The 12,741-nt window shown below is 41.2% G+C and overlaps 1 protein-coding gene across 1 annotated transcript; it reads left to right on the top strand.

Annotated features, from left to right (window-relative positions):
• Positions 1–1,894: 1,894 nt before the first annotated feature.
• Positions 1,895–12,326, top strand: foxo3a (forkhead box O3A). The gene is made up of 2 exons (XM_079833924.1): positions 1,895–3,200; positions 8,566–12,326. Exons 1-2 carry the CDS (start codon positions 2,646–2,648, stop codon positions 9,934–9,936), a joined length of 1,926 nt encoding a protein of 641 aa, XP_079690050.1. The 5' UTR covers positions 1,895–2,645; the 3' UTR covers positions 9,937–12,326.
• The last annotated feature ends 415 nt before the right edge of the window (positions 12,327–12,741 follow it).

Below are 12,741 nucleotides of genomic sequence, written 5' to 3'. Positions count from 1 at the left end.
GGTGAAGTGAATAACACTGATGATCTCTTCATCACAGCACCTGTTAGTGGGTGGGATATATTAGGCAGCAAGTCAACATTTTGTTCACAAATTTGATGCGTTAGAAGCAGGAAAAATGGGCAAGTGTAAGGATTTGAGTGCGTTTGACAAGGGCCAAATTGTGATGGCTAGAAGAATGGGTCAGAGCATCTCCAAAACTGCAGCTCTTGTGGGGTGTTCCCCGTCTGCAGTGGTCAATCTCTTTCAAAAGTGGTCCAAGGAAGGAACAGTGGTGAACCAGCGACAGGGTCATGGGTGGCCAAGGCTCATTGATGCACGTGCGGAGCGAAGGCTGGCCCGTGTGGTCCGATCAAACAGACGAGCTACTGTAGCTCAAAATGCTCAAGAAGTTAATTATGGTTCTGATAGAAAGGTGTCAGAATCCACAGTGCATCTCAGTTTGTTGTGTATGGGGCTGAATAGCTGCAGACCAGTCAGGGTGCCCATGATGACCCCTGTCCACCACCGAAAGCACCAACAGTGCGCATGTGAGCATCAGAATCCTGTGTTCCCTGAAGAGGGCATACAAATTTCTGGACCATAATCAGGAAACAGCCAAATGACCAAACCAACATAAAAGTTATAATAGATAAATTAAATGTGCACTAGTTTTTTTTCAACATGATTCCCAATTATTTATTTTCATGATTTTATAGTATTTGTACACCCTTTACAGTTTTATTTCAATGTTGTAATTAGCTATTCATTTAGTTTTTAATTCAGTTTGAAGTAGATGTGTTATGTGACAGCACTAATTAAAGTTTCTTAAGGGTCAAGATCAAGTTCTCTGCATCTCCTGCGCCGCGTCAAGCCATCCCATAATATGTCACTGTTCAAATTAATGCACAGTTCAGAGTAACTGTACAGCATGTGTGTAAGACTGCAATAACATTATAAAGTAATTATTCCATCAAAAATAAATCTCAATCAAGTGACTTTGTCTATAGTATTATACAAAACAATATTATTTTCAAATACATTTTTATATTATTATTATTATTATTTTAAATGATTATTGCAAAGCAAATATTATTTTAAAAAAAGCAAAAATGGTTCAGGAATGGTTTGAGGAGCACAACAACGAGCTTGAGCTGTTGACTTGGCCTCCAAATTCCCCAGATCTCAATCCAATCGGGCATTTGTGGGATGTGCTGAACAAACAAGTCAGATCCATGGATCTCACAACTTACAGGACTTAAAGGATCTGCTGCTAACATCTTGGTGCCATATACCACAGCACACCTTCAGGGGTCTAGTGGAGTCCATGCGTCGACGGGTCAGGGCTGTTTTGGCAGCAAAAGGTGGACCAACACAATAATAGGTCACAATGTTATGCCTGATCGATGTATAGCCTATATATATATATATATATATATATATATATATATATATATATATATATATATATATATATATATATATATATATATATATATATATATATATATATATATAATACAAATGTGTGTGTGTGTGTGTGTGTGTGTGTGTGTGTGTGTGTGTGTGTGTGTGTGTGTGTGTGTGTGTGTGTGTGAGAGAGAGAGAGTTTAATTGAAAATAAGCATATTGCAGCAGATAATTGTCATGAAATGAATTATGGGGGTTAGCTGCTTTCTTGACCGATTTTGAGATTCCCCTTGTCGCATTTTCTTCAGAGACTGAACACATCTTGTTGCATTTTTTTGCTGTTCTCTTAGTCTGTCTAGAAGCTTTTTATTGGAGAGTGTGTATAAAATAAGCGCTGTTGTGATGGCATATCTGTGTAATATGCAGATGACGTGCGTGGCAGTGGCTTGTGAGCTCCAGCTCTGCTCTCCGGCCCTTTAAGAAGCAGTTCCTCTGACTGGTTCCAGGGGGCGGATGATCTGTGTGTGTTACTGTTCTGTTCTTTTCTTTAGTTTGCAGCGGAGCAGCAGCGCATTAGGGGCTTTGGCAGTGCTGGATTGCCCGGGTTGCGGGACGCAACGTCCTGCTCCGACATGGAACAGGGATCATGGAGGTTTATTGGGAAAAACCGTGTGTCTGTTAGGACTCATTCGAGTTGATTTGCAGAGGGACGGATGTGGAGGTATGGCTTGATCATTTGAGGACACGTTCGCGAACGTACAGCCTTTCGGATCGCTTTAAATCAAAGATGTTCTAAGACGGCAGCTGCGTTCTGAAACAAAGTAACGTTACTATCTTTCACATTGTGATGTAATGTTACAATGTAACACGTTCGCAGCGCGACGTCGTGCAACAATGTAACAAATTCGACCGTTCGCTCTGTTACAGCCTTTATGCGTTTGAACCACGGAAGCTTCATTAAACGAGCTTTTGGAGCATTTTCGGTGGTTTATTTGTTGTCATACGGACTCCTAAAACGAACCAAATCGAGCGAGATTCACATTCGAATCCGTCTATCTGTTGTAAGTGTACATAATGCACTTGGACGCATTTGTAAATATTCCTAAACCTCTCACAACATCAATTCGACCCTGGAAGTGTCCCGCATTGAAATGTGGACCCTAGAAGTGATCCATTAATGGCATGCACGAGGGCACTGCTGCTGTTGTGTTTTCAGAAAAGCCGTCCATATATCATTCATTTGAAGGAGTCGAGGAAATATGGCAGAGGAGATAGATAATCCCTCGGCTGTGGACGTCGACATAGACCCTGATTTCGAGCCCCAAAAAAGGCCCAGGTCTTGCACCTGGCCTCTGCCCAGACCGGAGTCCGATGCTGGGAAAGCAGAACCAGCAGATGTGGGAATCATTCCCGAGGAAGAGGTGGATGAAAATGGCACTGATGATGCTTGTGCATCTAGTGACATTACAGGCGCCTCAAAGCCTGTCAGTGTCACAGAAGGAAACGAGAGTGCTGCTGCTCCTGCCATAGAAACCAGTGCTGCTGTCAGGGATAAAGGCACCTATGGCTCTCCCATTTCTTCCCAACATGCTCTGCCTGACTCCAGCATCAATGGTCTGATCCCTCAGCAGCCCAGAAAATCATCTGCCCGCAGGAACGCCTGGGGAAACTATTCCTACGCAGACCTCATCACTCAAGCCATCGAGAGCACGCCGGAGAAGAGGCTGACATTGGCCCAGATTTATGATTGGATGGTCCGGAATGTGCCATACTTCAAGGACAAAGGTGACAGCAACAGCTCTGCAGGATGGAAGGTACGTCAGGTCAAAGAGACGGGCTGGATTTTAACCTTGACTTGCTTATCAGCCTCAGGAGTGTTTATGTCCTAGATATACAGTATATATCCATGTGTGGCAGGTAGATCTTTTGTAATACAGTGCTATATAAAAACAATGCTTATATTTTTGCAGGGTGGTAAAATGGCACAGATGCTGGAAATGTGGACTACTAGTCATGTCATGTGTGGTTTGCTGATTAAGTTACAGTCATGCCAAAGGGCGTAACGGCAGATAAATTGCGAAAGGTGCCATTGATAAAGAGGACCTTTTAAATGGCCCATTGCCTCATCATTGAAGCTTGATAACAAAAATAGTAGTCATAGACACTACCTATATCATTTCCAATAATCATTTATTGTATCATCAATATGATCACACTTCCATGAATCCATTGTAAATTCTCTTTTTTTGAGCTTTGGCATTTGCAATGCTCGCATCTCTTGTCCCCGTTTGATTTCAGGGATTAGCTTGGCCTGGAAAAACATGGAATCAATGAATGCTGTTGGTATAGCAGGATTTGAGAAAAACCTCAGGAAATCCCTGTGCAATCCTGCAGATGTAAGGCTGGTGAACTGCTGTTGTGCAGATATTACATTTAGAAGGATTCGGCACCTTCACAAACAAGCCGTGCCCATGTATATGTATATAATATGCATAATTTGAACCAGTTTTGAGTCAATGTTTTATTTGAAAACAGTCATTCTGATAGCAGTTCATAGTAACATGCAAGTCGGTCAGCCAAACATAATGTTTAAATTCTTTCTATTTGCTAAAACATACATTTTGGTAATTCCAAAAAAAAAGAAAAAAGAGGTCCGTTCTTACTACCAATCAGATTGTAGGAACAGTCAACCGTGTTCAGTGCAGATAAAGCCATCCTGCAGAGTGTTTGCATCTGCCTGCCACTGAATGAGGAAAAAAAGAGAAACCATGGGCATATCGTCAGTGTCAGGGTTTCTATTGGCTGTTTCGTCCCCACCTCCACTTCTTATTGGATCTCGGGTACAGCATAAGAAGCAATCAGCTGACTGGAAACTATGTAGGTCAGTGTGTAGCAACGTGTGAAGAGCTTTGGTGTTTGACTCTGAGATACAGCATTGTGTGTAAACTGGCAGCGCTCCAGTGCTGTTCTGAGTGGTGCTTTGCTCAAAAGGGACTGCATCATGGCTTTCAGATGATTTCAGTCCCTGTTTTCATTTGTTATAGTTATCCTTCTTATAAATTGTGTGGATTTAATTCAATAGAATGAGACACCACAGAATATTTAAGATGGTTTTCATTGCTAAATTCACACACTCTGACTTTCCGTTTAATCTAATGGGTTACAAATATGAGCATTTTATAAGCGTGAATCTCAACCGTTAAGAACGTTTTCACATCACGTCTTCCTTACCGTAATGCTAAACCCTCATTATATATCAATATTAACCAAATGTTTTATTGTAATGTGGAAGAAGTGATCTACTATTTAAATTAAGAAGTGCATTTGCTCAATTGTAAGTATCCATCACGGTGGTATTTGTTGAATTTAACAGAATATTTTTTTCCCCCACATTGCCAAATTTGCAGTTGAGGATAAAGTGCTAATTGTCACAATGCATAATCAAGGCTCTAAAAAATAGACTTAATTTTGTTGATGAAATTGTTTTCTTCTTTTGGGGTGAATTATGATATCTGATATATATTTCTTTGTTTGATTTACCTTTTGACTGCATAATGCCACAAGAAATAGGGGGTTCTGGTGGCCTACAGGTTTATGATCAAGCCTCAGTCTTAATGCTAAAACCATTATATATAATTATTAACCAAATTTTTCATTGTAATGTGGAAAAAGTGATATTATTTAAATTATAAAGTGCATTTGTACAATTGTAAGTATGCATCATGGTGCTATTTTTTGAACAGAATTTAACAGAATATTTTCTCCCACATTGCAGTAATGAGGATAAAAAGTGTAAATTATCACAATGCAATCATAAAGGTTCTAAAAATAGGCTTCCTTTTGTTCAATATCTAGCGTCGGCCATACCGCCTTCCATATTTAACTTACGAAAAAAGCCTATCTGACGCGACATCGGACGTAGCGTAAGCGTTTTGAACTGCGAGAGGCGTTACACTTTCTTCGTGAGTTGAATACAGAATGCCGGAAGCTAGATATTTTACTTCATAAAGTTTTAATTATGGATATTTATCTTACACAAATCAATTGATTCGCTTCTGAAGGCCTTTATTAAAGGTGAACTATGTAAGATTTTTGCAGTAAAATATCCAAAAACCTCTTGGCCAGTGTTATATATTTTGTTCAGTTGAGTACTTAGAATATCCCAAATGTTTCCAACTATTTATAAATCGTGAGAAACTGCTATTTTAAACCGGGGCATGTGAGCTATGCGTTTGAGGGAGTCGTCTGTCGATTGCGTCATATCTGCGTCACCCTCGGTCTCCGGTTTTATTTAGCAGAAACGCTGTACTCTCACTGCAGTGTGAACAAGTGTCAAAGCAGCCGCCGAGCGAACGTCATAACTTCCTTTTCAACACACTCAGATATATCTAATATGATAAACAGAGTTGCGTTACCTCATACTCATGACTGGAAAAGAGGAAGTGGCGCCGGCGACCGTGTCATAATAAAAGTCCCACCGGCGACTATGCCATAATAACAGTGCCGCTCTTCAATCGCTCCCGCGGCCTTGCTCAGCTCCACAACACTCGGTCCTGCTCTGCTTCATACTACAGTAATGTTAATAATCGCATCCATGAACATGATTTCTGCCCGAGTCCTATCCTGACTCTTTTCCACTGGCTGTGAGGTGAAGACCACATGTCCCAAGATTCTGCCCTCAAACGTGGCGTCATCAAACTACGCCTTTGTTTTGAACAGGCGACCTCTAGTGGACGGAAAAGTTACATAGTGTAGCTTTAACCCCCTGGAGCCGTGGAGTACTTTTATAAAGAATGGGTGCACTTTTTTTGGGCTTCAAATTTAGGGCTGCCATTCACTGCCGATAATAAAGCTTGCATTAGCCAAGACATTTTTTTATATAACTCCAATTGTATTCGTCTGAAAGAAGAATGTCATATACACATAGGATGGTTTGAGATGGTTAATGATCAACTAAACTTAATGCAAAGCTTACAGATTTAGTGCCCAATGGGGGTGTGCTCTCTCTGTTGCGCTGGTGCCCTTGTTCAAATTGCTTAACTTTAAGATGATTGAGTAGAGCTGTAACTCTATTTGCCATTTCAGGAGATGCTTTTCCTCCATCCTTAGGTCAGAACATCACTACTTCATCTTGATTTCTTTTTGAAGCCTTGGACTATAATTTTCTAGGCTGACAAGCCTGACAAATTCCCTCTGCACGCAATTTGATAGCGCCATAACCAACCAGCGCAAAGAAGAAGGTGAAGCCGAGCTAACGTTAGTTGATAGACTTTTGCCGTATCCGGTCGGCAAAACTTCAAACATATCTTCTTTTCTTAAGAATGACTTCAGTGCCGTTCTTTGTTCTTTTCTCAAAGAAAAGCTCCAAGTCTTCCAGAGTCGCGGCCAAAGCCGATTCAAAAGACCGCCTTTTCGTCAGCTTCTTTGTTTACGAGTAGCACACAGAACCTCCGCAACTCTGCCGTGACATGCCGTCATTATGTTAAGCCCGCCCACCGAATCTACACGCGCTGTGATTGGCCTGACCAGAGTTTGGTTTTTCCAGCTCTCAGGTCTACCGAGAGTTGCTAGACTACACTCGCGGCAAAATAAATGTTCTGCCGCTAGGGTGCGTCTAGATTTCTAGGCTAATAATTTTCAATAAACATTAGAATATTATAAACAGAGAATGTGTGTGAAATGCTTTTTGATTGCTATTGTAATTGCATAAGCAAACATGAATGGTTTGATTAGTGATTGAGTTTGTCATTGAAGATAGTGCTCTCATTGTAAGCCTGTTTTGTAATGGAAGTAGCTATGATTGTCAACAAACAGTCCAATGCATGTGTCTTAGATTAGATTCTCAATCCAATCAATTCAGTTAGCCAGCTTAACAAAGCAAAAAAGTAGAACTGCTTATGTACTTTACGAATGTGTTGGGATACATGTTCTCCTTAGAATAGGAAAAGTTCTGTTGTCGGATTAAGTCCAGTAATAGACTTGAAGCAAAGGCATTAATGGAAGTGAAGTGGCATGAGGTCTGCCCATTCACTCTTTGAGAAGTTCAAAGGTCAGTAAAGTGATGTTCACCGGACAATGTTGTGTAGAGTCCAGCTTTCTTCAAGTTGTATCAGGCACAGCATTGGTAAATTCGCACCATTTTCCGACTGCTTGACTATTCACCAAAAAGGAAAACCATGTCTCGCTTGTGAATTTTATCACATCTCCTGATGCTGCATTATGGATTGCTGTACCTTCTGTGCTGCAGTCCACATTAATGCAGCTTCACTGCACTGCAACTTTGTATATGATGGAGGAATTCTCCATAAATCGTTCTGCTTTCTCTGCCGTTGGAAAAATGGATTGATCAATGCGTAGCTTGACTAGAATAATGTAATATTACTGTCTTGAGAAAATCTTGGTCAGCAAATCTTATCTTATCCACAGCTTCACATACAGTATCAGGCTTGCATAGGGTGGTTTGTAAATGTGTATTCAGAGCGTATGTGAAATGCCAAAATTCGAACACTCAAAGTTACCCAGTTGAACTGCACAGCGCAGACCAATTATTTCGAATGCCCAGTGGATGGTGCTGAGTGGATTGCTTTACTTGCAGACTGGTCTTGACCACAGAGCCCAGACCAATTTGAACAGTGTGAGAAATTCAAATGGGCACAGCCCTTTTTCTATTATCTGCATTTTCTTTTGGACTAGTGTTTCTTTGTTAAAAGTGAGAATTAGCCAAATAAGATTGAATTTAATTGCATTTCAGCACAGAATATATGGTTACAAACCCCTATTGGAACCACAAATGCCTAGTTGCTAATTCAACAAACTCGATATACGCAACAGCATTGACATGGAAATTAGGATTGATTGAATTGATTAACTTATGTAAACTCATTGAATGTAATTGGAGTTATGCTTTATTTCTTTTTAACAAAACACATGGACCCTATTGGTCAGAGATGTCACATGACTCCTCAATCTCTGGGTGAAGCAATCAAGTCAAAGTGGCATTGTTCCTCACTCAGCTTTGTGCTCTATTGATTCCAAGATTCTTTGAACATTAGGCCATTATTCTGCTTTTTAATGGCCAATTGGGTAAAGAATAAAGCTGAGGGATCTAAAACAAGCCGTATATGAATGTTTCAAGCATGTCTAATGCACAGCTCACCATCTACTCTTCTCTTTTCACAGAACTCAATTCGACATAACCTGTCACTCCACAGTCGCTTTGTCCGGGTCCAAAATGAAGGAACAGGAAAGAGTTCATGGTGGATGGTCAACCCTGATGGCGGAAAAGGGGGAAAAGCCCCGCGGAGACGCGCAGTGTCTATGGACAACAGTAATAAGCTCATCAAGAGCGCCCGTGGCCGTGCCGCAAAGAAAAAGGCAGCTCTTCAGGCTACTCAGGACGGAAGCTCAGAGAGTTCCTCCAGCCTGTCCAAATGGACCGGCAGCCCGACATCCCGCAGTAGCGATGAGCTCGATGCTTGGACGGATTTCCGTTCTCGCACTAATTCTAACGCCAGCACCCTAAGCGGACGCCTTTCTCCGATTCTGGCCAACCTCGAGATGGACGAAGTTCCTGATGACGACTCTCCCCTGTCGCCCATGCTGTACTCCAGCCCTAGTAGTATGTCTCCGTCCACTGGGCTGACCGAACTGCCCCGTCTAGCTGACCTTGCAGGAACCATGAACCTCAATGACGGCCTCTCGGATAACCTAATGGACGACCTTCTAGACAACATCAGCTTGACGGCTTCCCAGTCACCGGGTCAAGATGAGAGTGGTGCCAACCTACAGGGAAGCCCTGTGTTTACCTTCAGCTGCTCCGGGAGCAGTCTGGCAATTCCCTCTGGCAGCTATGGCACTAACTCCATGTTCAGCCCTCCGTCCGTCACCGTCCTGAGGCAGTCTCCAATGCAAACGATCCAGGAAAACAAGCAGGCTACGTTCTCCTGCGGTTCCCTCTTTAGTGAGCAGAGTCTGCAGGACTTGCTCAGCTCCGAGTCCAACAGTCGCAGCGATGTCCTTCTTACCCAGTCTGACCCGCTTATGTCACAAGCCAGTGCCTCCCTTCCCTCCCAGAATGCCCGTCGCAGTGCGCTGTTGCTGCGAAATGATCCCATGATGTCCAACCAGGCTGGGCCTGGAGGACAAGCAGGGCTCAAGAAGGTGTCGCCATCTGGATGGCGGATGAACTGCATCTCCAGCAGCGAGTCAGACTACCAAAGCTTGATGAAGCAACATCTCCAAGTGTCTCCCTTCAGAAGCACATCTATGCAGCTCAACTCCTCTGATTCGTTGTTGGCAGGTCTCAATGGCAGCGTTTCCTCCGTTCAGTTGGCGTCTCAGGACCGATTCCCATCTGAATTGGATCTTGAGGCGTTAAGTGGGAGTTTCGATTGCGACATGGACACCATCACTCGCAACGATCTGATGGATGCCGATGGCCTGGAGTTCAGCTTCGATTCCCATCTTATCTCCTCTCAGAATGCTAACCTGACTTCGGAGAGCTTCTCCAGAACCAAACGAACCTCCTCCCAAAGCTGGGTACCAGGTTAATCCGGCCGGGCCCAGGAATGTAGGGATGGGCAGAACACCGCATTTGAGCCAACTGTCCACTGTAATGCAACTGTACATTATGCTGTAGAAAAGCTATTTGACATCCATTGGAATGAGTTTGCGTTAACGTCAACGATTTACCCAGTCGGTGTTGTAGTTTTGTGGCTGTATGTTTTGTATCGTCATGATTGAGGCTGGTTTAAAGGACGTTGTGAAGTGTTTCAGCAAATTTAACCTTGAAGTGCTTGCAGGTTAATCTAATTGCCAGTGACAAGGTAATGAACTCCGCTGCTGGAATTGATCAGTGCAGTATCATAAATAAAAGGTTGTCTATATATGAAGCCTTGAATAACAGTACTTCCCTTAGTCCATCTAGAATACAAAAATCCCTAAAAACCCACCACTGTGTATGAGGGTGCCTGCACTCTAGAGAAAGCTCTTACAAATGCATTTGAGAGTGTGGAAAGAGCTGGATCCGTTTGACAACCAAGCAAGAATCTCGAATTCTCTAGTACCTGCGACTGGCATTGCAGTGAAAGTTAAGATATTCTCAACTTTTGGTCGTGTCACTTTGGCGGACCCTTGCGTTTCCTTTGTCGTCGTGATCCGTTATCCCAATTGAAATCAAGTCAACTCTAGTCTGTAGGTGCCCTTAGTTTGTTGTAATTTATTGTAACCGTAATCAAGATTAATAGATTTTCTAGTCCTCACATTGAAACAAACATTTGCCTTTTGCCAAACTTGTCCTCTGCAGGACAATAGCAACAATGGCCTGTTTACAATACAAACTATTGAGAATGTTTCTGTTGTCCGAAAAATGGCCATGGAAAATCCATCCGTTTCTCAAATTATTTTTCTTAAAACTGAACCGGGGAAGTTATTGTGTTTTTGTGAAACCAGTGATCATAATGTATCCTTTTTCGGAAAAGTGAACTATGTTATGATGATAAGCTATGTATTTAGTGTTCTGCTGTATGAAGCTAGTTTGTCAGTGTTTCCCATGGATTTCCTAACAAAACCTGTGCATTTATCCTGCTCTGAGTTCTTGGACACGAGCATCTCAATCACCCATAAACTGCTTTCACTTCCAATGTCAACCATTTTAGAATTATATTATGAGCTATATATTTGTATTTTTGTATGTGTACACACACACACACACACACACACACACACACAAAGGGCCTCATTCATGAAGTCATTGCTGTAGAAATTGTTTTTAAAATCTAAAGTTAAACAATTTAGACACTTCAATTGTTACATTCAGTGCGATTTAGTGGTTATGTGTGCATATACTGTACAGTCTGTCTGTATACATGCATGCAACCATTTACCGAAGAATGGGTTTACTAATTTCTGTGCAATTCATAGATTTCTGTTGTACTTGTATTTCATAAATGAGGCCCATAGTACATATGTGTATGTGCTGTACACTGAATATGTGTGCGTGTGTTTACACATAAATGTTGGATTCATTCTAGAGATGAGATATATTAACAATTATACATTTGGGAACGCTGATTAAGGACCACTAGATGTTTGTGTATTTGTAGCAGGAAGAAAATTAAGCTAAGAGCATTTGGTGCTAAGTGAAGTTGTGTTGGGTCAGTTCATATGGCTGGCATGTTACTTTCTTAGCATTTATGTGTACTTTTTTACACAATGGCTGGTGCTAGTAGAAAGTGTGCATCAGTTGTGACGGCGGCGTGTTTTAAGCATCCTAATTGTTTTAAAATGAAAGGCAGCCATGTTGTAGTATATGGATAAGCTATGTAAGAAAGCACCTACGTTGTACTGTATTTCACTGTTGATCTTGAACATGCCAGACAACCAAATTTGAGGCTGTTGCAAAATAATGCAATTATTCAGTCTGATGAAATGGTAGTGCCATTCAGGGACAACTTGCAGGCGTTTCAGTAGTTGTAACCTATTGTTGTTTTAACATCACAGTCGAATGTACCTATTGTTAAGGTCAGTTTCACACCCAGAATTTCCGTAAGCCTCTTTTAAGCACTGATTTTTTTATTTAATAATCTGCTTTTTATAATCAGCTGGAGTGACAGAATTTAAGATGACTATAAAAAGTTGATTGTGCTCTGTTAGTTTTACATGTGTAATCCGTTTCAGCATCATAAATGGCATCCTCAAAATCTTTGGGTAGGATCATCATCATCATCATACAATTTTCCGTCGTCTTGAATTTAATCTTTAAGAAGGAATTAACATGAATTGTGAAGACGAAATCTGCGTGTGTAGCACCTCACACCACAATTGGCCGTTAGTTAGCATCCACTCAATGTTTGCTTGACTTTACCTGTGTATTTCCATTTTGGATAATGTAAACAAGGTAGTGCAAGGCAAGGTGCATGTAAATAAAGCTTGTATAACACAATATATTTCTCCAGTCTTTATTTTTATGTTGTAGAATAATTAACTTATTTAATGCTTGTGCGTCTGTCTGGTCAAACTGATCACTAGATATTTGCACAAAAAAAACATGCAATGTGCCCTAAAAGACTGAAGCCATGTATTGAACATTTGTGTACCATTTAATCTGGACATTTTTGTTCTTCCAAGTGAATGTATTAATTTAATCACAGCTACTGGCCAAAGCAGAGACTTTTAAATCAGTAATTAACAGTTTCAGTGCAATACTGATCTCTTGTTGGCAAACATCCTCTCATTTTTTTATATTTTAGTTACACTCAGGGTCTTTGGATTCTTTTCGGACCCCACACATTTACATGTATAAATAAAAAACAATATTTTTTTATTTCATTTACTTCTCTACTATACATTTATGAT

This window comes from Gobio gobio (genome assembly GCF_949357685.1).
Source record: "Gobio gobio genome assembly, chromosome: 13".
Taxonomy (NCBI): Eukaryota; Metazoa; Chordata; class Actinopteri; order Cypriniformes; family Gobionidae; genus Gobio; species Gobio gobio.
The sequence above is the reverse complement of the archived record's forward strand: the minus strand, read 5'-3'. Positions and strand labels throughout refer to the sequence as shown.